At 31.0% G+C, this 26,761-nt stretch overlaps 1 protein-coding gene across 3 annotated transcripts in view; it reads right to left on the bottom strand.

Annotated features, from left to right (window-relative positions):
• The window catches only part of LOC144842397 (protocadherin-9-like), a 215,377-nt gene that overhangs the window by 181,034 nt on the left and 7,582 nt on the right, over positions 1-26,761 (bottom strand). The window contains exons 2-5 of one of the 3 annotated variants that reach the window (XM_078698844.1): positions 23,389-26,257; positions 7,328-7,487; positions 6,519-6,544; positions 5,787-5,900 (exon numbers count right to left, since the gene is read on the bottom strand). In XM_078698844.1, the coding sequence (XP_078554970.1) occupies positions 6,522-6,544; positions 7,328-7,487; positions 23,389-26,202 (2,997 nt within the window). In that variant the 5' untranslated portion in view covers positions 26,203-26,257 and the 3' untranslated portion in view covers positions 5,787-5,900; positions 6,519-6,521. Of the gene's footprint in view, positions 1-2,578; positions 5,901-6,518; positions 6,545-7,327; positions 7,488-23,388; positions 26,258-26,761 lie in introns of those variants that run through there. The other 2 variants (XR_013612117.1, XM_078698843.1) reach the window with 2 other exon arrangements.

The following is a 26,761-nucleotide window of genomic DNA, read 5'->3' on the forward strand; positions in this document are numbered from 1 at the left end:
AGAAATACAGACGACCCTAGATGTATCAATATGAATACAGTACAGGTAGAGTAGGCTATGTTAAGATTTAGTAACATCTGTGTTATAAGGCTAATGATCATGATGATGAGAATGCACTATTGTGTTGGGTGTATATATTGTGTAAACTGTGTGTGAACAGGCCCAACTACTATGGACTAAAGCTGCATTCACACTGAGTCTGGAATAAGTAGTTGGAAAATACTCACATGTTAGATTTTTTAGTATCCTATACGGCACCCGGAATGAGTTTGTAAGCGGTTCTAGTCTTAAAACACTACACCGGTTTTTCTTTCACTTTTTTTTTTATCTGGCCACCAAACCTCACTGAATTAATTTGAATATGTTACGCCAAATCCATGAATCTGGACAATTTTCAAAATATGCAATCACAACAAATTCTGAATTATTTACTAATGTAAATACTACAGATGTACAAAATTGTCTTTGTTAAAGTTAATGGCGTGTTCTACATTTGAATGGTTATACACAAAGCAGTTATTGTCCACAGAATAGTACAATAATCTGATATACAATATTGAAATTGTATTTTCTATTGTTCATAGCAATTTAACTTAAGCATATTTTAATTTTAGTGTGTCGTAATTGTTTGCAAACATTATATTATTATGATTACAATTTATGAGATACCTGCATTAGAGTTTCTGCTCACTCCAATTGATGTTTTTAAATAGTTTTTTTCATACATAATAATTTAATTAGAATTATTAATTTCCATTTTTTTCTCTCTTTGATGTCTGTAACTCACATTCATTTCAGCACATTTTGGTAAGATCAGAAATATTATTACAAAATGTTGAACCATCGGTTGGTTGGTTTGTTCGGTTGCCCAAATAAAAATCATGAATTTATTTGAAATAAAACAAGTTATTCATACAGATTAGTTCATTGTTAATTCACCAACTCTTACATTTTTAATCTAGAACCATTTTAAAATAGCATCTCAAATATACATACAGGTCCATTTTCACTGTTGAAAAAAATATTTTGCAAATGTAGTTTATGATTAATGCCTTAGTTGCATAAATGGACAAAAATAACTCTGAAATGAAGTCTGTTTCTGCAAACCTAGAATTACTTATTTGACGTAGATGGATGGTAGTGAAAATCAAATGATATTGGTAAACCTAGCCATCGGCAACTTTCTCAATATGTTTCCATGGAAAATTCAGAAATGTTTTAGGTAATCTAGTTTTTGGGGTTAGTAAGAGAAATGTATGATGAGGGACAAATTATGCTTCCTTTTACTTGCTATATGGTTAACTTAACTAAATTAATGTTCCAATTTGTTTTTCTGGAAAGAATTTAACTCAAAGATAGTTAGATAATTACCATTTTGTTATCCTTATCATCACCATAATTTCATCATTACCACCTTTGTATCGTCTTCATAGTTTCATCCTTATCATCATCTTCCTTATCATAATTCCATCATCATCTTTATCATCATTTCAGCATCATCCTTATCATAATTCCATCATTATCTTTATCATCATTTCATCATCATCCTTATCATAATTCCATCATCATCTTTATCACCATTTTATCATCATCCTTATCATAATTCCATCATCATCTTTATCATCATTTCAGCATCATCCTTATCATAATTCCATCATCATCTTTATCACCATTTTATCATCATCCTTATCATAATTCCATCATCATCTTTATCATCATTTCAGCATCATCCTTATCATAATTCCATCATCATCTTTATTATCATTTCATTATCATCCTTATCATAATTTCATCATTATCTTTATCACAATTTCATCATCATCATTTCATCTTATCATTATTAATCATCATCATTATCAGTAGGCCTATATTATATTTATCATTATAATCCTAATTGTTATCATAATTTCATCATCAATCACCTTATCACTATTTTAATCATCATTGTAATTTTACCTAAAATATTGTGCAATTCTTTATAATAATACTATCAATATTATTAATGCAAAAACTTGTCCAATTCTGTGTGATTAATTTAAAATATCATCCCTCATAAAAATTACTTGTAGAATGAAACTACTGTATATTACAGTTAACTATTGATAAGCGATCATTCAATATAACTATTTTAACCATTTGAAAATTTGTTAAATTTCCATCAAAATATAAGTAATGCTGTTGAACAAGTATATCATTGATTAGACAATTAAGAATGTGTACTTATGAACCAACTGCATTAGCTACATCAGCATGCATATCTAATTTCAGTTGGATTATCATTTTTCTGATTAAATATAAAAAATATACACTCGTTTACGAAATCAGGAGTGTGACAATTTCTGGGTACCCTGCCTAGAATAATTGTTGTACTTGTTTTAAACCATGTTACCTGCCCAATCCTATTGTTTTACTTGTTATAAATCTGTAATTCCATTGTTTAGAAACGTGTGTCTATTTTAAACTATTGTCATATCTGTCATAAGTCCTAGTGGTGATTGTTTTCATGTATCAGCATTGATTTTGGCTTGTGACTAGGCATGATGTGAACACCCATAATAAAACAACTGTAAACATCATCTGAATTTTGTGCAACACATTTATTAAGAAAAGTCAACAAAATGAACAATATATTTTATCGAGTATGATATTTTACAGAAAGCATGTCAACCCTCCTCTATATACAACCTATTGTTCTTTACTTCTTGTATTATTACAATAGTTAACTACAAATTGCACGTCTTATATCTACAGATTATTACTGAAACCATGTATGAAATTAGAAAGAAATTTGCATAAATTAACATTTTAACAATAGCACATTTTTTATTTAAAGAAAGGCACTCCGTCCAAACCATGCTATTTTTTTTATTAACATACAGAAATAATTCTATCAATGAATATTATTATATTAAACAACAAATAGGTGGATTTTAATTATTTGTAGAACCATATAAACACTTTTCACCAATAAATAACGTACCAAAATTGCCATGCTGCATTTTTATATGCTTGTTTATCTCTGTATAGCTTTTGGTATATAGCAAAGTGTTGAAGAATTATAATCAAAGTAATTACGTTGGATGACGTCAACACTATAATATTGTTGTGTAGCTGCAAATTATATATGCAATGCGTTCAAAGCATAAATAATATTTCCCTTTTTGTACATTTGGACCAAGATAATAAACTAAGCCTATGTTGATTTGGGATATTTTAAATACACATTTTAAAAACAATAAATCTGCAAAAAAAACCAGTGAATGCAAACAAATTGGGATGAAGGAAAACATAGTGGTATATACAAGTACAAGGCTATGACATACAAGGTGGGAACAATATGATAGATCTGAACTGTGGATTGAACAAAGTCACATAAAAAAAAAATCAAGATTTTGAATTATTTGTTTGTTCTCGCAAATTGAAGTTTATTAGGTCGCCGCTATTAATACGAGGTTCTCAATAAAGCTTGAATAAATATTTGCTAAATTATCAGAATTGCGAACAAGAAAGATTAGCTAAAGAGGTTTCCCAAACATTTGAAAATGTTAAAGCGCTGCTTTCATTAACGGACGCCAAAAGGTCTGAGATTTAAGTAATCAGAATTACATGTTTGGTAGGGACTAATAAATTTACCCCCTTCACATTTTATCGTAATTGGTTCAACAAATTGAGAAGCGTGAGTTGTTTTTACAGTAATGTTTGCAATGTTGTTCTTATGTTGGGAATGACAATTTGATGGAACAACTTGGAATGTGTATACAGACCATGAAATGTTTAAAATGTCAACAAGTAATAACTCAAAATTATACTTTTTGTCAACTATAAAAAATATACAAAATAAGCACATTAGCGGTTTCAGTTTGAAATTCACATGTAATCATTTATTTTACAGAAATTTGCAAACAGCGTAATTAAAAATGTTTTTTTCTTAAATATTTTATTTGGAATGAGTTGAAAGCAGAGCATAAAACAGCATATCACATGCAAAATTATTTGTAAACTTATGTTATTTAAAACTTATATACAAAATGTTAAACATTAATGGAGGCCCAGCTCCTAACATAAAATAAATTAGAAAAATATTTTGTTTTGTGTCACAAACCTTGCAAAAAATAATGAACTAAAAACAACACATGAAATAGAACTAAATATGGGCAAAACAAAAATAATATCAAAACATTTGTATTATCATTATTACACTTAATACTGTAGGTTTTATTTGAGTGCAAAGTGAATGAATATTATTTTTTTGGTATGTGTTATTTTACAATATCTATCCAACCCTATGTTATCCCTGGTTATCCCTGGTTATCCCTATTTCTGTATACAGTATCATGCTTTTCATGCAAGTTAAATACTGTATTCTTCTTGAAAATCTTTAATATATAGCACCTAACAGGTCCAAGAACCAAACATAACCTATTTATAGATCAATACACAAAAATAATTGTAGAAACCAGTCAGTTAGTTACAGAGTTACTCAATCGTATCCAAATCATTTCTTCATATTGTTCATTTTAAATATAAACATTATTCCACGATTGTGGAGACAAATTTGGCAAATATTTTGCGCAAGTTTTGTAAACACAATTAATAGTGTGTTAAGTCGTGCATGCAATTGTTATATATGAAAATAATAAACAAATGATGCCTTGTTTTTTCTTATAGAAAGAAGAAATTTATCCAAACAAGATGATTGGTCGTTCTGACATCATCAAGGACAAGGTAAGCGAAAACCAGGTTGAAGTATCTAATTTAGCATAAATTACAATTAAAGAATTAAAATTACTCATTTCTATTGTAAATTTTTGTGATAAATATATATTTGTTCATTTAATTATCGCAAAAAATGGCAATATTAATTTCCATAACACTAATGTACCATTATATTGTATAATAAAATACCTCAAAATGGATCAAAATTAAAATGTGTTGTACATTTAAGCAATGGATTATTTTTATGTTTTTTTACAAAATTATGCATTTTAATACAATACTTATTCTTTAAAAACTTGAAATGAAAAACATAAATTAATATATTCTGTGAAATGTCTCAAATAGATTGCATGCCTTATAGAACCTGAAACAAAGTGACTCAATTGTATAGTTTTACAGCATTAAAATGAGTCACAAAGCTCGATTTAAGGTCTTAGGCAAATTGTTCTGCATTTTAAAATTTTATCAAACCCACTCAGAAAAAAATAATTTTTCGGTGGTTGGAGTCAATTTATCAGGGTCATACATTGGATCCCTGTGACCTCTCCCTGGCATGGTTGAGTAGGTACAAAGGTCATCTGGATCATCCGTTAATGCAGAACATGCTAAATTATCCGAACTATTTCCCCTCGATGTGATCACTCCAGAATCGTTGCGTAAAAGACCTAATGAAGCACAAGATTGGGGTAACACAGAACAGCTACTACTGCGACCTGTATAATCTTCATAGTTTTTAGAAGCAGGGGCGTTATTTCCCCTCTCACGATGGAAAGTTACTCTTCCATCAATTGTTCCTGAGTTTTTCAAATCTAAATCACTATTTTCGTGTGGATCCTCATGAATAGGTGTCAACGGTTGACCTCCAGGTGATTTGACCCGCGCATGATCAGGGTCTTCTATACTCCGGTTTCCGGACACAGCCACGAGTCCTGAAGCTGAAACTATTTGCGGACATGACGCTGCCATACGCACATTATCCCCTGGGTCAAAGGTCGACAGATAACTGTTCGTATTGGGACTTTGTCGTGGTCCGTGGTTTACATTTTGAAAATTTGCTGCAATTTGACGTTGCTTGGTGATTAATACTGGGTCCTGGTTTGGGTCGGGCATCCAACAGAGGTCTGAATGTCCAAGTATCTTGCAGTCTGGTGTGCAGTGAGGGCTAGCCATGTACGTTCCTCTGTCTGTTTAAACACAAAAAAAAACCATAATTTTAAAATGACTAAAAACTAAAATAAAAGAAAGAAATTACTTTCAATAGAAGTCCACAACGATGACTGACCACAATATTGACCATGTTAAATACATATTATACAGTTTTCTTAGCCCTCATGCAGTATTACATAAAACTGACCAGTGCCACAAGTGCTGGGGTGGATTGAATGGTCATTTTGGAACAAGTACGGAAGCCATGCCAGAAGCAGCATTTTCCAACTCAAAAAAAAACAAAATCATAAAAATAAACATTGAGAATTGTATACTTAGGGAACCCAATAATGATGAGGTTATTTAAGCCTGGTACTTAAGCATGCTTTGGTGTGTTAGTTGTTTCCCTAACTAAATATTGCGTAATATCTATTTCGTGCGCTAAAAATGAACTAAAAATGTCAGAATTGATTTAAATTTCTATGACTAGTTCTATGTTGACAAGTTCACGAATCTTCCCATTTGTGTATTTGAAAAATGAGTGAAAGGTATAATGAAGTGAGTAGACTATAGAAGCATTGTTACAGCATCGGCAACGAAAATAATTGCAGTTACGTGGGAAAATACAGAGGAGTTTTCTACACATCGGTACTCACCGTTTATTGTCTTAAGACAAAGTAGTCTAATACAAGCATCGGAGCAAAGGAAAGAGGAAAAAAAATTGCCTTTACACATAAACTATTTCACAGGGATGTTTTCAAAGTTCTAGGCTAGCAAATGCTATGGTTTATGACAAAACATGAAGTTTCAACAGATACACGACACACAAGTACGTTTTTTTTTCAGCCAAATAATTTCAATTTTTACGGTCTAAAAAAAAATCAATTTAGTAGTCTGCTGCAAGAATGTGAGAAAATTGAATTAGTAGATCAATTTTGATTATTTTAAAAAGTGTTATGGAATTCAACGCTTCCTCAAGAACATGGACAAGCAATGAAAATTATTTTACCTTCCTGTTTTCATTTCTTTTAATGAATTTTAATCAATTTCTCACATTTTATGAGCAAACTACTACTGATATTTATACGCAATACAAGTTTATCATTGATTTTTTTTTAATTAAATGTCCAGCAGTATCCATGGAAATAGTTTGTAACGTTTTTACTTCGATAAGAGTCACGTTTATATTTACCAATACAATCTGAAATTTGTGAAAAGTTTACTCGGAAAGTGGGTCAGCCAATGGTTATTTGATTAATGCGCGGTAGATCCTTTACTAGAAAGGAATTTAAATTTTGTTTGTGTGTGTCGTACTATGTGACTAAATCATCAGTGCATGAATGGGTTTTTATTACTCTCTCAACTAATGTTTGACGATAACACTATCCCATTTCTTGATCATACCTTTGGATCGGAAACATAATCTGTCCAAAAGAGTTGTTCAAGAAACATATGATTTACTTACTTTTCAGAGCATTTCTCGGGTGGTTACGACCAATCTCGTGTCTACCGTAAGCGTCGTGTTCACTGTCACCGTGTCCGCTGTCGCTGCTGGGATCCATTTCTGAGTTGCTACTCATGCTGTCCGCATCATTGATTTTTAATTTATACAACAATCTTTGTACCTGTAAGATAAATACATTTTTTTAAAAACAATCTTAAAAGTCATTTGACGACTATAGTCCCATGGGGCCTGACTGAAATTTATACTGTAGACATTTAGTACATTTAGGAGGTGGGATTATTATACTCAGAAGTTTTTGCGTTAAAATTTAGACAGAATTATATGGTAACTAGAATTATACTCATAAACAGTAATATGTAAATAAGTCAATGCCCTATACTGTACCTCTTTCAAAACTCAAAAAGCAAAATATTACAGACATTGTAGACAAAAATATTATATATATATATATATTGCAGAATAAGTTTGTTTATATAATTTTGAAATTAATATTTTCTCTCAGCCAGCAATACAGATCTTACATAGATAATAAATGCTTTATATCATGTATGTAGTTTCACACATTTTATTTTCCAAATAGCAATTATTTGTAGCTTTCAAATCATATTCTCCATAGAATATATAACCAGTGTTTAATTTCGTTTCTATCATGACGTTTTAATGGAATACAAAGTGCATACAGTCTTACTCAACGCCACGCATATATATTATTATCTAAAAATAACTAATTGCGTTCATCCATTTCGAAGCAGAATATAACAGGGGTTTCCATTGCTTAACTTGTGTACAAGGATTTTCATTGGTTAGCTACTCTACGATTTTCTCTTTCCATGTACCGCTAATTGCTTCCTTCTTATATTAAAAAATATAACAAAGACTACAAACGAACAAAAAGGACAGTGACCACTGAGTAACACATGCCAATCTCTTTGAAAATTGAACTTGTAATTTCTTGTCCAAATTCAAGGATTTATTTGTTCTTCATATAATTTGATAATAGTTGTAATTATTTAGTTTAAGTTCCCTTGTAAATAGGCCTATTGTTAAATAATTTTTTTTTCTCTTTAACTTTTATTTTACTTACTCTGGGCGCACATTTATTCAAGAAGTGTGCCACTGTTATTATATGGAAAGACAATTTCACTAATTTTTAAATCTTTTTTATCTTATTATGTTTTTTTCTTCCATAAAAACCTGAACTATCATGAATATTACTCTAATGATCTTCCAATATATGTAACAATTTAATCTTGTTAAATTTAATATATTCTCAAAACATAAACATGTTTTCTTAGACGCTCGTTAAGGGTAGACATTTTGATTACCTAACTGAAGCCCATGTGAAGCACTTTAATGAACCAAGGCTTGTTATCATACAAAACAAATATGTAAGAACGGCGTTAGGCATGATATTGATCAAAGAACGAAAACATTAATATCATCAACATAACAGCATTTTTACATAATGACTTAGTTCTAAATGAATGCATCGTCGTCGCTATGGGTTATAATGTCAGGATGATCAAGAAGCGTTTGAACACAAAAGATTATTCGTTGCGGTTTCTTTTTCAAATGCGACTTTAATTGATCAATTACAGAACTTATATTTTCATTAATTGTCGTCATATCATGCCTATTGAACACTATTTATACTTGAATCAAGATAATCATATCGCAATAATTTATTCAATATTAATAATACAACCGAAAGCGTTGTTGATCCATCTACACTGAAAAAAAAAATCTGCATTCAAATAAAAAATCTGTACATTTACATACCAGAGATATGTCAAACTATCAGAATATACATCCAAAAATTCTGTGTGCATGATTGTATTTTACGATTTTGTTTTATAATGCTGTACAGTTTCTAGAATTACCATCAGTTTTATGCGGCATAATTCTAACCTAAATTTTATATCGGCTTGTTTAGTACTATCAAATGATACATAGTTGTTAAATCAAGCAAAGGTATACCTAGTAAGCCATATCTAATGGCTTGTAAAGTATGAATGTTGTGTAGGCTACACAACGACTTTCTGACATTTTCTACTAAACCGTAAATAGAAGATATTTTTAACATGGTACTACATTAAGTCTAAAAGGAAGTTTTCAGAATAAATCTTAGCTCATTATTGAAATATTTATACATCATATAGATATTAGATTGCAATTGTATAGTTTCAATAGTTTTGTTATTCTTAAATAATATAAAAAGGGGAAATTTTCTTTCCTATGGTCAGGTTTTTAGTTTTCATGTTTTATTATGAAAAATGTCTGAATGAATTGAGACTCAGTTGTAATGAATTTTCTAAAATAGAGATGATGATGGGACTTTTAGAACTTGGTAGTTTTGCGAGTTTTTTCCTTTTCCATGGCGACATTCACCTGTATAATGATGTGTTCCAACTAGTTTAGTTGAATCTTTATCAAAAATAAAATAAGTTAAATCTATTATTTATGATATTGTGTTATTACTAACCTTCACGTTGAGTCATTTTTAAGGCTTAAATTTAAATATGTTTTTCACGAAGTGAAATAAATAATTATGTTTTTAATACCAAATTCCCTTATGAAGATTATGAGGAAACCTTTCATTCATTTTCCATAATAGCTTTAAAAGTATTATTGAGTGAAATCATAAATCAATCTCGTTCTTTATTTAGAATTCAATTTATGAAAAAAGAAATATAATTGTTGTACTTCGCACTGTATTTGATCTGTAACTTTATTGGGAGGTAGTTGAGGGGCAAGGTCTACAAGAAGATATTAGTTTTTTCCACAGTAAAATTTTTATATATTATAATTTGATGACTATGTGTCAGTATAGTTACTGCAGCTTCTTTACAATGTTAAAATTTTTCTTTATTGTGTCGTGCTTGAAATGAAATAAAATAAAATCATATCAAGCTTTTAAGGTTTGAGTGCACATATAGTTTGTTACATATGTCCAGATATATAATTATATTTTGTTTAATGTCACATTTTCAAATGAGAAATACAATATATTATAAATAGGTAGGATATTGCTGTATGTGATCATGTTGAAGTCACCGCTGCTGTGGACCACACGGGATCAACCCTGCTCCTGGCTAACTTAAATTAGGCTAGCAATAGGATTCTGAGTCTGAAATTCGATAGAAGCTCATAAGCAATAATTATGATTTTATGGATATCTAGAGGCATTCTTAACACCAAGCGACACCAAAGACAATATCGAGGTCAGAGATAACTTTAACAAGTAGCACTGCTTAAACTTAACAACACAACAGAGAACAATAACTTCTAATGTAATAATATCTGCAACAAAACACAACAAAAACTTTGAATCAGACACGTATGCCTAACTATCTTCAGTTGATATTATGCTGTTGTCGTTATTTGTTTGATATATTGCAAATTCATAGCGGATCGTCCATTAGCAACCTGTATTGTATGTGATAACTTGTGACGCCGATAACCTTTAAACCTTTATCTAATAACAAATAATAAATGCTTTTGAATTTCATCTACACTTGATTTATAAAAATCTAAACGATTTTAGATTACAGAAGAGGAAAAGATATTTGACAGTTGTAATAACCAACCTGTTTTAATTTTGCTTTATCAGCATTGAAATTTAAAATTGGAAAAAAAAAATGAATTTTATGTCAAACGAACAGATTTTACAAAAAGTTAAAACTTTAGAAATATCAATTTACTTTTACTGTTATCATTGAAATTGACACCAACATTATTAAAGTTTCAGATGGATAGAAATTCTAATTAATATTAACAGGGAGGTCCGAGGTGCACTTCTCACTTTGTAAGTGTTCCAATTTGCAATAGGATTATATATATTAATTGCATGCTGTGTTTCCATATTATTGTACAGCTCTCAGTTGTTTATATATTGGTCTCCCTGCATATTACAAATTAATACTCGCACACTCGTGCATAATCTCGATCAACAACCTCAAGTTCGACATGATTAAAATGAATTTTTTGGAATGCGGAATAATTTCAAACTCATATGATTAATTTGTCAAATAGCAGTGGTTAAATTTTTTACATTTGTCACTTGTCATTTTACATCTTAAATGTGACAGATACATTATCTGACTCACAAGAATATTTTTCAATATATTTATTTTTTTCTGTGTCTGACATGAATTTTATACATTTTTCTGTTAATAAATATTAATTATTATTTCTTCATGAACTGTCTTTATATACTAGGTCAGCAATTATCAACTTTCCTACTTCTTGTTATCATCATGTTAACATTATTTAGATAGATAAAGTAACTTATAGTATTTCAGTATATTTTAAATTTAAAATCACATTAATTTATCATTAAAATAACAGAATTAAATATATTTAATTTAAAATCACATTAATTTATCGTTAAAATAATAGACTTAAAGATATTCAATTTAAAATCACATTAATTTATCATTAAATAACATTAATTTATCATTAAAGTAACATTAATTTATCGCATAATATTTCTTCGTTCAATCTTGAATATTTACAACTTTGCTGAATGTCATTTAAAACAATAAGATGAATGTTTAAACAAAGAAGGCTGTTGACAAGACAATATACTGATTCTAAACAGAACGAGCAATTTAAAAAAACTATGTTGAACCTAATTGATAGCAATTTCCCTGACTTTCTTGCGTGTAGACTTAAACGATCCGAAATGCTTTAAGCCACTATTATGAAGTTCAAACTAACGTATGGAGTTATATCATTAATGCTCGTCAACGGTGTGCTAAATTATGTGCACACCTAATTCAAATTTTGAAATTTTAAGATCGTCGGTGTTTTACAGAGTCTGATAATACTCGAGGGAGTCATAAAAATATGCTGATTTGCATACAGAATAGATTGAGGTTTTATTAAGTACTGAAAATATGGAGGACTCGGTTGTTTTTTTTTGCGGAACATGTTTTGTAGAGTACGGTTTGTCGTACTCTAATTACATTTGTACTATTTAATGATGCACATGACTCAATCCACAAGGGATATAAGTCATTGTTGATACCTCATCTATTAATAATCTTGATTAAAGCTATTTTTTATCATTTAAAACAGAAAATTATTAGGAATTGTCCTAAATAATAACAGTGTTTGCAATAAAATACAGATTCCTTTTATTATCCAATATAATGGAAATTACAGTGCTCATATTTGGCCTGAAATAAAAATAAAGGGAAAAAAGGACTATCTAACAAATCTTTTGTTAAAATATATAAACAGTACTAGAAGCTACTAAATGTTATACTTAAATTTCAGCTTACTAGGTTTTATCATGGAGTAAGGAATTTTTTACTCCATGGTTTTATTTATACATTTTTATATCTTTTCACCAATTTTTGTTGCATTGATTGCTTTTAAATCATTTTTTTTTGTTACAAACTAACATATTTTGATGGATGTCATTCTCATATCTTGTATTCTTATCACACATACGATCTTATAATTATACTGTAAGAATAAAAAGTGTGGCTTTTATTTGAAATCATACAATAAACCTGCTTTTGCCTAGGGGGCTAAGTAATCCTTAAACACTCAGGAACAGGAAATGTCAGATTAGCATTGGTCTGAAAGATCATAAACAAATACTATGATCATTCTCCTCCCCAGGGTCAAGCATTAAGCAATCTATCGCAATACGTTTTGTGCGAACATCAATATCTAAAAGTATGTGTGTACATATGAAACGAGCATTAACTCGCTCAAACGTTTATTCTACATACGTTACGCTTCAACTTGTCAATCACCTCAGTCAATCGATAATTCTTGTTCTACAGTTAGAAATCAACAAAGAACTTGGAAGCATTCAGTATTGAATACTGCGATGTTTAGTAAAGCAATAACCGGGGCCTCAAATATCCAATTTGTTTGCCCTACTTTGCAAATAAATATACCTTGTCATTCTTGTACATTGATCGGTGAACTGGAGTTATTTAAGTTCATTGATGTTAGTTTAAGTAAAAGACTCAAGTTTGTACTTTAACAGATTACAACAGCTCAATGTTGTTGACAGCGAATATGTATTGATGGGTCAATAATAAATATTTAAAAAAAGTTAAGTACCCAACCAATTCAAATTTGGTTAAACTCCCTAAAGTTTTTTAAAATTCCCTGAAGTGTTTAAGATTTGGATGAACCAGTTTTATTGTGTGTCTAGGGACTAATGAAATCTAATTATTTCTTCTATTGACAAGATAAGTTATTTATATTGCAAGATACAGAATATAGAATACTGTTTTTGTTTCCCAGTTGGCTAACACTCTAAATTATTATTACTGTAGATGTCAATAAAAAGCTTAAAATAAGGATCCAAAGAAAAGAACATTAATAAAACTGTTACGTCAAAAAGGCCAGCAGCGTTTTTTGTAAGAAATATTTCTTGTTCATTCTAGGCTATTGGACATTTTTAAGCAAGACAAAATGGAAACCTAATTTAATACTATAGGCTACTGTATGTACACTATGTAAGTATTCGGCCTAGCCTCTTCAATATAGGTTATCAGAGTGCAAGAACCTCTATTTACATACACAATACAAGGATTATAGATTTCTTTTTATTCGGGGGACCAAAATTAATTATTTTGTACTATAAAGCCAAAATTATAAACTTCTTTGCTTAAGACTTGCCCGTAAGGTCTAGAAGAATTACAGTATTAAAATGTGTATTTTGATTGCAGTCTATCACAAAGCCAAACTCATTCAACCAATCAGTAATTGACTTGAATAAAACTGAAAGCTGTATTTCATGCTTTTCTATTAATTGCCAAATTTGGGATTAAATATAACAAAACAGTGATTTCACACTCAAATGCTTGACAGTTTTTTTCCCTACCATGTGTGAATTAAAAAGCTGGTTGTAATGAAAGTCTCAGTAACCAAAAACTAGTAATTTAGTAACATTAGCACAAAAGAAAACGTCAGATTGGAATGAAATTGAAACCAAAATTCTCTACCGGCTTGAAACTAAATCGTTGGTAATTAGCTCGCCATCTATAACATGGTCTTCAAGAAAGAAACCAAAGTTGTGTCTAAAGTTGTTTGTTCTCCTTCTCAATTAATTTAAAAACCATGATACGATCTTCAAATTGAGGAAATTGAAGTCAACTCTGAAAAAAGTTATTTTGTAAAGCAGTAATTATTTCAGACAAGCAAAGTCTTTGTTTTGGCGCCAATACCAAACTTAGTTAGGTTATCACATTAGCTAACTGTCAGAACCACAAGCAATTCAAACTTGTTAATTAGTATCTGCCTATCACAATGAGAATTTAGACTAGTTTATCAATACCCATTAACCATTTCAAAATATCAATTTTATTTCATCAAAACAAAGGATGAATTCATTCATTCAGATTTGTTGTTGTGCAAGATCATTAGGTAGTCGCTTAAACCATGAAGACACTAACAGACAAACCACACCTATAAGTGGCATTGCATTGTCCAAATTAACTGCGGCCGAATGATCGTGTACTGTTTGCTAAGTGGAAGTTGGTTCTGTCGGAAAGGCATTGTGATTTGGTAGGTGGATCAATAGCGTCCGATTGAATCCTCGTAATGCAATTAACAATAACAACCAAAAGTGAATTTTCTGACATTTGTATCGCTCATTGACACCGCTTTGTTGATTCACGATTCTAAATGACTTCCAATCAAAACATATTTTTCTCACAGATTTGACTTTGATTGCAGAAAATCTTTAATCCAATAATAATTGAGGAAGATTTTCTTAAATTGATAGATAATTGTTTTTTTATTACTATTTAACCACAAATAAATAATTATTCAGTTTCAAATATATTCTATTTTTAATTAAGCAGTATTTTCATTTTGGTTTAATGTTTTTGTATGTCTGTATCTGGTCCACTATGCTTATTATTATTATTTTATAAATAAGTACTAATTTTTATTAATATTATTGTTATTATTTAATATAATTTCCTGAACATCTATGTTTAAGGAATATATACTGTATGGCCCTAATATATTATTCACTAGAATGCATTCACACCCTACTTTGTATGCATAGGATTCATTCTTGTACATTCAAGGCACATATTTTGTGATAGCTTGTTAATTTACCGAAAGATCTTCGACTTAAAAATTCAAATTTCCAACGGCGTATATTCAAATTCCGAGCTTTTTGCCAATTTGTCTAATTTTGTTATTCGTAAAATAATGAGCAAGATTATATTTTTTGACAGAAGTTATTGCGATGTTTTCGGTAGCAATATAAATGCAGAATCTAACAAGCTACACATAAGTAACTTGGTAGTAATAATAATAGAGGTTGACTGTGATGATAAATGCTCATATTTATTTATATATTTATCTTCATTCCTTTAGGGATGGTGTCAACATTGTGCAGTTATAAGGGCATACTATAAATTTTCTGCGCCATTGCAGCATTACAGTAGAATTACTGAAGTAAAATTACAAATACTGCAGCATCTACAATACTGTGCAACTGCAATTATTGCAGCACTGTAGTAGAATTACTGCAGCACTAGTAGAATTACTGCAGCACTGTATTAGAATTACTGTAGCACTGTATTAGAATTACTGCAGCAGTGTAGAAGAATTTCTGAAGTGAGAATAATTTGTGTTTTCTGAGAGATTAATGAAACAAGATTGGAACATCTCATGATTAATTACTTTCAGTAACAAAATAATTATAAGTTGCTTATTATAGGACAAAGTTAATCAAGCAATACAATCAGCTTTGTGAATAAGGCTGATTAAAATAGAATATAAATACACACATATTAACTCCCGAATGATTACTACCACTAATAACATTCATGAAATTTTAAGTACGGCTTAAGACTGTCAAATAGCAATCATTGGAGACTTGGCTGTATAACATACTAGTTCAAATGATATTTAGACAAGGTAATATTAAATGTAGAAACTAATAAAGCCAATGAACTGCAGTACCAAAACTAACAGATCTTAAAAAACCTAAAGCTCTGTCTACACTATCAAACTTTATGTGACAAAAATAATATGATGTGCCCATATATGGTATGGACATGATGATGTCATATCACTACCATATTTGTGCTTATCACCACCATATTTGGGGACATCATACTTTTTTTGTTAAACTAGCTTGATAGTGCAGTCAGAGCTTTAGATGAGAATTTGCTAAAGTGTATAAAACTGTATACCATAATTGGCCCTTGAGTGTACTACTACAGAAGAATCATTTTTAGCTTCGTGCCGGACTCACTTTTTTATTTGTTACATATTTATTCAATGCAACATCTAGTGGTTTTTTTTTCAGACTTCTATCAAGCTCTAACAATTGAACTATTAATGGAATGATATATTGATATATTTTGTTCAACAGATCAATAGGTTTTGAGTAGGCCTAGTATAAGTTACCGGTACTAAGTACAATGATTACATCTTATAAGACCTGCTATTCACAATGTAACTCATTGCTACCATTACTTGTGATCTAAACAACTGTATTGTTCTACAGTATTATTTAAACATGTTTATTGATGTTAGCTTGTTGTTCTATTGTACTACTTTCTATAGTGTTACATTTAATGTTGCCTAAAACCCCAGGTGGGACAATCATTATGCACTTGCTAATTGATTTTGGATTATCTCCTATCATCTTGATGTACACTTACTTCGATTTTAGATAATGATACAAAACAGCCCTATTCTTCCCACATTTGTCTATGCTAAAAGGAACTGGACAGAGTTTAATTGGTATCCATGTAGTGACTCTTTTTTCTAGGTAGTGATTCATTTAATATTGGTAAAAAGATAAATATTTTGGCACACAAGGCATTTCAGACTATGGTCTACTGTACATTTGATAATCAATAATATTATATTTCTATATTTCCTTATATCTACATATTTCTAGCATATTATGTCATTCATTCTGCCACAATGACGTTAAGTTTAAGTATGATACTTAAAGTTGATTGGTGGAGCTTCCTATTGGTTGTTGATTTGAATTTCATTTTATTATTCCTAATTTTATGCTCACTCTATGCAGTAGCATTATTGAAAATAAATAATTTATACTACCTTCATAACTACACCTTTAAAGTGATCATCGTTTGAATGCATTTCAAACCTGTAGGCATATACACATCAGCAGCAATTGACCATATCATCACAAGTCCTACATCTAGTCTATAAATATTTGAACTCCACGTTTTTTTGTATTTTTCATCCCATATACTCTTTAATTTGATTGTTTTTTTTGTGGTGAACACTACATATTAATTACAAATAGATGATAGATAAGAGGAATATGAATGATGGCGTCATACATCACGTTGTTGAATGCAACCTTGATACTATAAATTATTATTATCATTATTACACAAGTTTTTAATATATAAATATTAAACTGACTTGATATATAACAATAAAAAAATTAGTAGTAATACTAATCACAATAAAGCTCTGTCTACAGTTATCATACTTTATGTGCCCATATATGGACATGATGATGTTTTATCACTACCATATTTGAGCATATCACTACCATAATGGGCACATCAAATTTTTTTTGTCTAGTTTGATAATATTATAATTAGTATAAAATCAAATCCAGTAGAAAATAGACTAAAAGTAGCTAGAAGATGATTTGTGTAAGTATAGTCCTGCTGTCATATTACTATAAATACATATTTTAAAGAAAAAATAGTGTGTATAGACTTTCTGGAAACTAGACACTTAAAATGGTTGTCTAGAAATAAATACTGTATATCATTGATGTAGTCCAGATTACATCACACTGTTAGATATATAGAACTGTCAGACTCACACCAATTCCCTTACTGTTTCAGGTCAGACTAAAAATTCCAATGTCACATTATTATTTTCGTTAAATTTAGCAGAAATTGGTTAATATGACCTCCCGATGTGCTGGAAAAATAAAACGAGGTTGAGAGCGTGGAAATATAAATCTTTTTATGCAAGTTGAATTAACAATCCTTTCAGAAAATAAATGAGTTATGCTAGTTGTATTGAAATGAAAGTGAGGTTTTGTTTGTAGGTTGTTTTAATAGGGTAATGAGGGCTAAATTTACTTACAAAAACGGCTGAATGTAATTACCTAAATGTATGAAATAAGCTATATATATATGGGGCATTCCACAGTATTTGGTCCGTGGGTTTAAACATTTCATTTATTGATTTTGATGTAACTCTTGGCTATTTCTCAAAGTAGACATGCTGAAGTTTATTAAATAACATTTTTTTTATTTTTCTGATATTGATTTTTTAAGTTATTGAATATTAAATATGAAAAAGTCATATTTGGCGTTACGGACGGGACATTTTTAATCCTATTTATTTCATAAACTATGCATCTTATTACTGTTTTTTCAACAGATATAGTTACTTTATGTCTCAATAATACATAATCAAGTATTTAATTAAAATTTTGTTGTTTATTAATTTCATACATTCATTTTAAATTCATAAATGTCCCGTCCGCGACATTTTAGGCGGTTTTTTTACATTTATTTTAAAAGTAATGATGCAAAAATCTTGATATTTCATTTTCTCCTCCTGAGGACTATATCTCATTATATTATGAACAAATTTTTGGAAAATTTTAGATTTTGATGAAAATATCATATTTCAAAAATATATTGTCACGGACGGGACATTTTTGTTACGGACGGGACGTATCATTTAAATCCTAATTATTTCACAAACCATGTATCTTTTGAACATTTTTTTGCCAGATATAGTTACTCTATGTCCCTATTGTACATATTCAAGCATTTTATAACACATATTTTGTTTATTAAATTTCATATATACATTTCAAAATTCATAATTGTCCCATCCGCGACATTTTAATAGTAGTTTTATGGTGTTTTTTACATTTCAGTTAAAAGTATTGATACCACAATTTAATATTTTGTTTTCTACTTTTAAAACTATATGCAATACATTATAAACAAATATTTTGAAACTTTTGGTGAAAATATCATATTCAAAAATATATTGATAACATTTTCCGTAGGCACGGGACAGACATTTTTGTTAAGGACGGGACATATCATTTAAATCCTTTTTATTTCATAATAAAACCATGCATCTTGTTAACATTTTTGCCCATAAATATACTGCAGTTACTTTTTTTTCAAAGTAAGCTGCAATTATTCATAATAAAGTATTTTATTAAAATTGTTTATTAATTTCATACTTGCATTTCAAAATTCATAACTGTTACTTCTGAGACATTTCGATTGGGGGTTTTTCCTCACTTGTGTTTATTGAAGTAATGGCTTTAAAATTTTTATTTAATTCCTAATTTTAAATATTAATTTTCAACTCCTAAGGATATTAAATTGCAATAGATTTAAACAAGTTTTTTAAAACTTGTATTTTTTTTATTAAAAAAACATTACTATCAAAATTTATTGAATGTTACGGATGGGACATTTTTTTTATGGATGTGATGACAATATTGTAAGAATTAAAAAGTGTTTTTGTACTGTAGGCTGAAAAGTACTGTACAAAGGTGTTAACTGTTGTTTATTAATCACAAAACATTGTGGTCTGTATTTAAAATAACAATCTACAAAAGAACAATACCTAAATCCAAAACAACATGACCAGTATGAATGGGAGTATTGGGTGCGGTCATCGCTTTGTAGATTTTATTCTTTGGTGAATTTGCAACCAAGAACCTTTTATAAATCAGATACTAAATAATTAAGATTGAATTTTAATAGAAGTAGGCCTACAGTTATTAAATCCAAGCAAGGATAGAAGAAAATTTCAGATGCAACTTGGATCCACTAACAAATTCAGACGTCAAACGCCAACGCCAATTTTTAAAGATTCGCCTTAAATGTGTTAATATCTTGAAGTCTTGTTTAATGTGCCAAGCATAACTTTTATATTAGTGTAAATAAATATTTTGATAACATTTTACAATATTGCTTCTCGTTATAACTCTTAGAATAATTAATTTTATAAATAATATTTCATATTTATGAATTTTAATATTTTCACTTGACATAAACTTTTAAACAGTGTTTCAAAGGTTGAACTATATTTTGATTTGTAAATAAAAGATTTCATTGATGTAAAAAACTTATTTTTAAATTTTTTTAATAGCAAAATTATACAATTTTTTAACGTGGACAAAGTTGTCCTGTCCGCGACGTTAGAAATGTCCCGTCCGTAACGACATATAAATCATATTTATTAATAAATTTGCAGTTCAATTTTTATAATTAACATTCAGTTATCTGAAACAACTATCTGGCAACATAATAATACAAAACAAATTTTAAAATCTCTTTTAAATGAGGAGAAATATTACAATACGTAAACCTTCTCAAAAGTCATGTCCATTTGCCGTCCCATCCGCGACGCATACAATTTTCATAATAAAATTTTTTTTGTACAGTATTTTTTCTTTTTTTGACTTTCATAATAAACATTGGCCATATATGTATACATTTATTCTACTTTGAATCTTGTATTCTTTTTTATTTCTAAGATATGTCTAGTTATATTCTCAAAAATGTCCCGTCCGTAACAAAAAAATACTGTGGAATGCCCCATATAGTAAGGCATAATTAATTTGAAAATCTAGTTAGGTCTAGTTAAATATTATATGTCTGATAATTAAAGTAAAGATTAATTATTAATTTTGAGTCACTAATTTATATTTTATGCCTTTATGAACAATCTACCATTCAAATTATTTATTTCTCAGTATTTTAATCGACCTAAATTATTCCTGTGTGTTTTTAATCTCGCTTCAATGTAAATTGTTCCATTTTGCAAATTCTAGATAAAAAGTTAACCAAAAGCTGAATTTATTATTCAGCGATAAGCAATCAAAAACCAGTATCCAAATGGGGATGTAGTGTAAATAGCAACGCTGAATTACTACAGGATATTGGACCTCAGTGTAAATATCAAAGTTTAAGCATGGCTTTCAGTACAAATAGCACAACAAGGTAGAAATTGAAAGGCTAAGTAGCCCCATGTATAATTTGATAATAGTTGTAATTATTGGTAAATTCTAGAGTTAACTATATAAATTAGTTTAGCAGAAGATTGTTCAAAAGATATAGTAAGTTGGACACAGGCCAGCTGCAACACAAATGTAACAAAGAAAGTATGGCATTCATTTTTTCATAAATATTATATTCCTAACAAACGAGCAAAGGGTTAAATAGCTGTGTTGCTATAAAGAAAAGTACAGTAACAGTATTAGTTATAGTTTATCGTAGATAGTTCTACAGTGGATATCCTATTATCTGTGTTATCTTTTAATTTGATGTATTTGTAGTATAGTGTTCCTATCTTTATAGGAACAAACATAGTTTTGTCTGAAGACTTTAAATTAAAGACAGACTATGATATTTTCAATTTATAGTGTATTTTGATTGAGACCTAGAGCATATAAATAGTACTTCTTTACACCAGAGATACCATAACTGATAGTTCCCCATGCTAAATTAATGGCTTCTATAGTTGAGGCATAGTATAAAGTATCTGTGGTAAACCCCATCTGGTTAGCTAACATTTTGCCAGCCAGCTGAGAGGTGTAATTGTCTGTGATATGGTGATTAAGCACCCAGAAAATTGTCCTATTGATTGTTCCCTATATCCATATTGATCGTTGAAAACAATTTTGTACTTTGTAACAATGTGTATCTTTACATATTATCAAAGGGCTTTCCATATCAACTATGCCACTGGACTAGATAGCTGTTAACTGTTTTAATTTTTCAAAAATGGTCCCATTAATACAGAGATTTTTCCTTTTGTTGTTCTTTATAGCTGGTAATCTTTTCAACAAAACATTATTACAGTAATATTCATAAAATATAATCATTGTTGGGTTTGTTTATAAAACAATTCTGATGGTAGAAAATTAAATTTAATGCAAATTAATTTTATCCCCAAAATACAAAGTCTTTCATGTTGATAATTACCTCCGAGCCATCCAATTCTATCCTTGTTTACAATATCACATGTATATGGGGAAGAAGGGCCCTTTTGTTGCTTAAATCCCCATAGGGTTCTCAAGTGTTGAGGTATACTAGGCTAAGAAAACATTGCTAAGGGACAAATAGACGATAATTGGCTTATCAAACAACCACTTATAAATGTACCCCTTCACAATGGTGTATTCAATTGAGCTGGTACAACCCTTGTATTAGTATTCAGTAGATGTTTGTGAGCTGTTTTTGTCAGTATGTATTAGCCAAGATAAACTAACTTAAAATATTTACAATATTGTTGTAATTGTCCGTTTTCAATTTCTTTTTTATTTATCATATAATTCAAAAATCGTTTTTGGCTAATCAAACACCCTTTCTGATATGTATTTTTAACAGCATCATGGTATACTACGGTATCTTAAATATTATTAGTTAATTGTTTGTCTATAGTAGGTAATTATATTCTAATTTTGATCAAGCAATAAACGTTCATTTAATTTAAATTAGGACATCAGCCTAATTTCTCTTGAATGTTCATTCTAGTTGTTAAGAGCACAAGTGTTAAATTACACGCCAATATTCCACATCTTAAATGTCAATTCTCTTCAACACCGGATCGTTTGCGAAACCGATGTAATGAAGAAAATAAGACTTCATTTAGTTATCGGATGGCAAACGCTAAATTAGAAATCTTCAAGTAAAATTAAAAGGAAACTGGAGCCAAAATATTTAATTGAGTTCCTCTTGATTGCCTTAGAGCAGTTCACAAAGGTAAAACATACAGTTTTAGGAGTAATTAAATAACCCTTCTACATATTTCAGGTGTGGATCCAAAAAATGTCCCACAGTAGGAGTAGGGGAGGGACGTAGGTTTTAATTAAATTTCGATGAAAATTATAGGCTAAACAAATCAAGACAGGGGATGAGGATACGGGTCTGTAGTGTGTTTTGACATCAAACACACATACATAGTTATTTCATCGTGTTTGTAGTATAAACATTTATGATAGGCAAGTACATGTTCTCCAGACAACAAATAGATTATTTGTCAATGAAGACATTTAAAAAGTAAAGTGGTCTTACCTCAGCGTCAGCTTCATGCGTGTTTCTTGTGGATGCCAGAGATGGGTTACTACCGGTATTCAAATCAGAGTTGCTGCTAAACGTCATCATCTGCTTGTTTCCAAGTCTTGTATCTGGAGAGTGCATTTTCCATTTCATGATGTTCTTTGATTGAGCATAAGATGACGGGTTCGTCTCGTGTGCAGCCGATACGGTAATCTGACTATTTGGGTGTTTTTTGCAGCCGTCTATGTCAGCGACCTTGCCGGCCTGGAAGAGTTCTTCTTCCTTTGGTACTTTATAGGTGTGTTCCATCTTGTCCTTCTTATGACATCTTGCTAACAATACGCAAAATATGATGAACAGGATGACCGCAACACCAGCCAGTGCTATCACCACTATAAATGGCCAGCTTGCTTCGTCGTCATTGTTGTGTGTTAAAGCTCGGTAATGTTTTACTGTCAAGTTGAATCTGTCAAAGAAAGCTGCTGGTCCAAGCGGTTCGCTGAAATCTTTATTTGCAACTACTATCGTTAACGTTGTAACGCTAGATTTCTTTTCAACGTTTGCTTTGTCGGAAACGTTTATCTTTAAATCGTACACTCCTTCCCAGTCCTTTGAAAGACGTTGTTTCGTCATAACTGTACCGTTACTCAATATCTGAAATGCGTCGTACTTGTCACCGCCTTTAATGGAATATTCTATCACGCCGTTCCTTCCGTCATCTGGATCGACGGCAGTGACGTCGACAATCCAGAAGTTAGAAGAAGCTGCTGATGGAATAAAGAACGTGCGGTTGGTTGATGTTGGGTAAATGACCATTGGAGCATTGTCATTGATATCTCGAATGATGATGTCAGCAGACACGCTACTCGTCTTAGCGGGAATACCAGAATCACTTACTACAATTGTAAGTTTGTATTTCCTTGAACGCTCACGATCAAAGGAACGTTTACTATAAATTCGTCCTGTTCTTTCCCTAATAGTAAAGTCATCACTCGAACCAGATAATGAGTATTTCAATTCTCCATTCACTCCTATATCTTCGTCAGTCGCTGTAACCTCACCAATAAATGTATCTACGCCCTTGTTTTCATCAATCTCAAAACTGTAGCTACTTGCAAGAAAATATGGTGTTTTGTCATTCTTATCGATAATTACAACTTCGACAACTGTTTTGTTGCAAAGTTGAGGTTCTCCTTTGTCGCAAGCTGTGACGTAGAAATCAAGAGATGCCGAAGACTCTCTGTCGATTGACATTAAAGCCGTGATCTCTCCACTTACAGGATCAATCTGAAAGTAGCCATCAGCTTCTTCCAGCGAATAAATGATTTCAGAATTCGGGCCTTCGTCTTCATCAATTGCAAGTACCGTTTCTACACTGTATCCGGGTTCATTATGCTCTGGCATCATAAACTTATATTCTGGACTTGTGAAATACGGCGTCTGGTCGTTAACATCCCTCACAACTATCTTCACTTGAACTACAGTTGTTTTTCTGTCTTCGGCTTCCTCGGCCTTGTCTGTAGCATTGATAGTTATGTTATATTCTGGTATTTTTTCTCGATCAATTCCAGACCCTGCTGTAAATTGAAACTCATTAGGGGCAGAAGGATCTTGAACAATCAAATTGAAATGGCCGTATGTCCCTTGAAAGCTAATGTCAAATTTACCATTGTTGCCACTGTCAGCGTCCGATGCCAGTAACAGACCTATGAAGAACCCCGGGCTGATCGATTCGTCTATAGTGATCACGTTATCGACCCGTTCAATTCCAGAATAAATAATCGAAATTATTGGTGGATTGTCATTGACATCTGTAATATCGATTGTTACTGTAGTGAACCCAGGAATAGAATTATCTCCTTTATCTTTGGCCTGGATGATCATTACAAAGATGTCATTACTCTCGTGGTCTAGATTGGCAATTGTCCGCAGTATACCCTGCACTGGGTCTACCTCAAAATGTTGCCGCACAAGACCGGTCACACTTTTGCCAAATGTGTATTCAATTTCAGAATTTAAGCCACGTTCATCGATATCTTCTGCATGCAGGTTGAGAATCTCGTAGCCGATTATCACATCCTCTGGCACTGCTTTTCTGTACTCTGCTTCCGTGAATACGGGCGAGTTGTCGTTAGCGTCCTTGATAATCAAATCAACCGTGGCGGTTCCTTCTCTTTTAGGGTTACCGTCATCACTCGCCCGAAGAACTAAAGTGTATCGATCTTTATTTTCTCTATCTAGAGGTTGCAAGATTTCAAGATGGATCGTTTTGGCTCCATCTACAGTATCCGTAACAATAATCCCAAACATGTTGTTAAAAGTATTGTCAAGTGTGTAGTTGTGGATACCATTAACCCCAACGTCAGCGTCGACAGCACTCTCCATTGGAATAGTTGTACCAATAGAAGCTGATTCAGAAACCTCTAGTTGGTACCTCGACTCCGGGAATACTGGTTCATTGTCATTGGTATCATTCAAATTAATAGTCACTCGGACAACATTAGGACCGGGGTCCGATATAAGTATTCGAATTTCATACTGGCAGACATCAGCGAGATTTTCGCTACACATGCCAACCTCTCTATCTAAGACTTCTGTTGTTAAAAGGTCTCCATCACTGGTTATCTCAAACGGCACTTCAATATCACCACCAAGGAGACTGAATTCTGCGGACGAACTGACCACAAATCCTGCATCGTCTACAATATCGCCTACTTTATGCCCAATAGGTAGTTCTTCAAAAAGGTCGTAGACTATTTTTTGGGCGTTTGATGAATTACAAAATAGAAATATAAATATGTAGAAAGCTGCTGGTATCATTTTCGCCATTTTACCTCTTCTTGCCAGAGAAGCGTTTGCTATGACAATGCGATCATCAAAGTATCTGAAAATAAAACGAAAGTTGTTATTAGTCCATGTAATACCGGTTTGAAATATGTTATATATACTGTACAGTAAACATTAAAAACATTCAGTCAATTAATGTTACTCGTCGTATGGAGTACACTGCTGTCTTATATGTCAACCTGTATAGGCAACAATCGTCACTTTGATCAGTTAATCAGAATTACAGATTCAGAAATACGACCTTGTCACTTATGGATATATAGTACAGTATTTAGTAAGTGCTACATCTAACTTTTGATTGTCTTATTGTTAGTATTTTTATTAATAATTAGGCCATGTTTCATTGTATGTCTTTTTTTGCTGTTCTCCCTGTTTTGGTTCCTGTTTGTACGGTTCTTTTTTTTTACTGTTAAATTCTTTCAAAAGACCTCATTGGAAACAAGTCCGTAGAGGACTTTTATGAGTTATCCTTGCCATCCTTCTTGTTTTATTCGGTCTTATCTCTCATGGTTTTTTATATATGCTATTTTTAATTGTATGT

The sequence above is a fragment of the Antedon bifida genome, chromosome 5, assembly GCF_963402885.1.
Source record: "Antedon bifida chromosome 5, ecAntBifi1.1, whole genome shotgun sequence".
In the NCBI taxonomy this organism is placed as follows: domain Eukaryota; kingdom Metazoa; phylum Echinodermata; class Crinoidea; order Comatulida; family Antedonidae; genus Antedon; species Antedon bifida.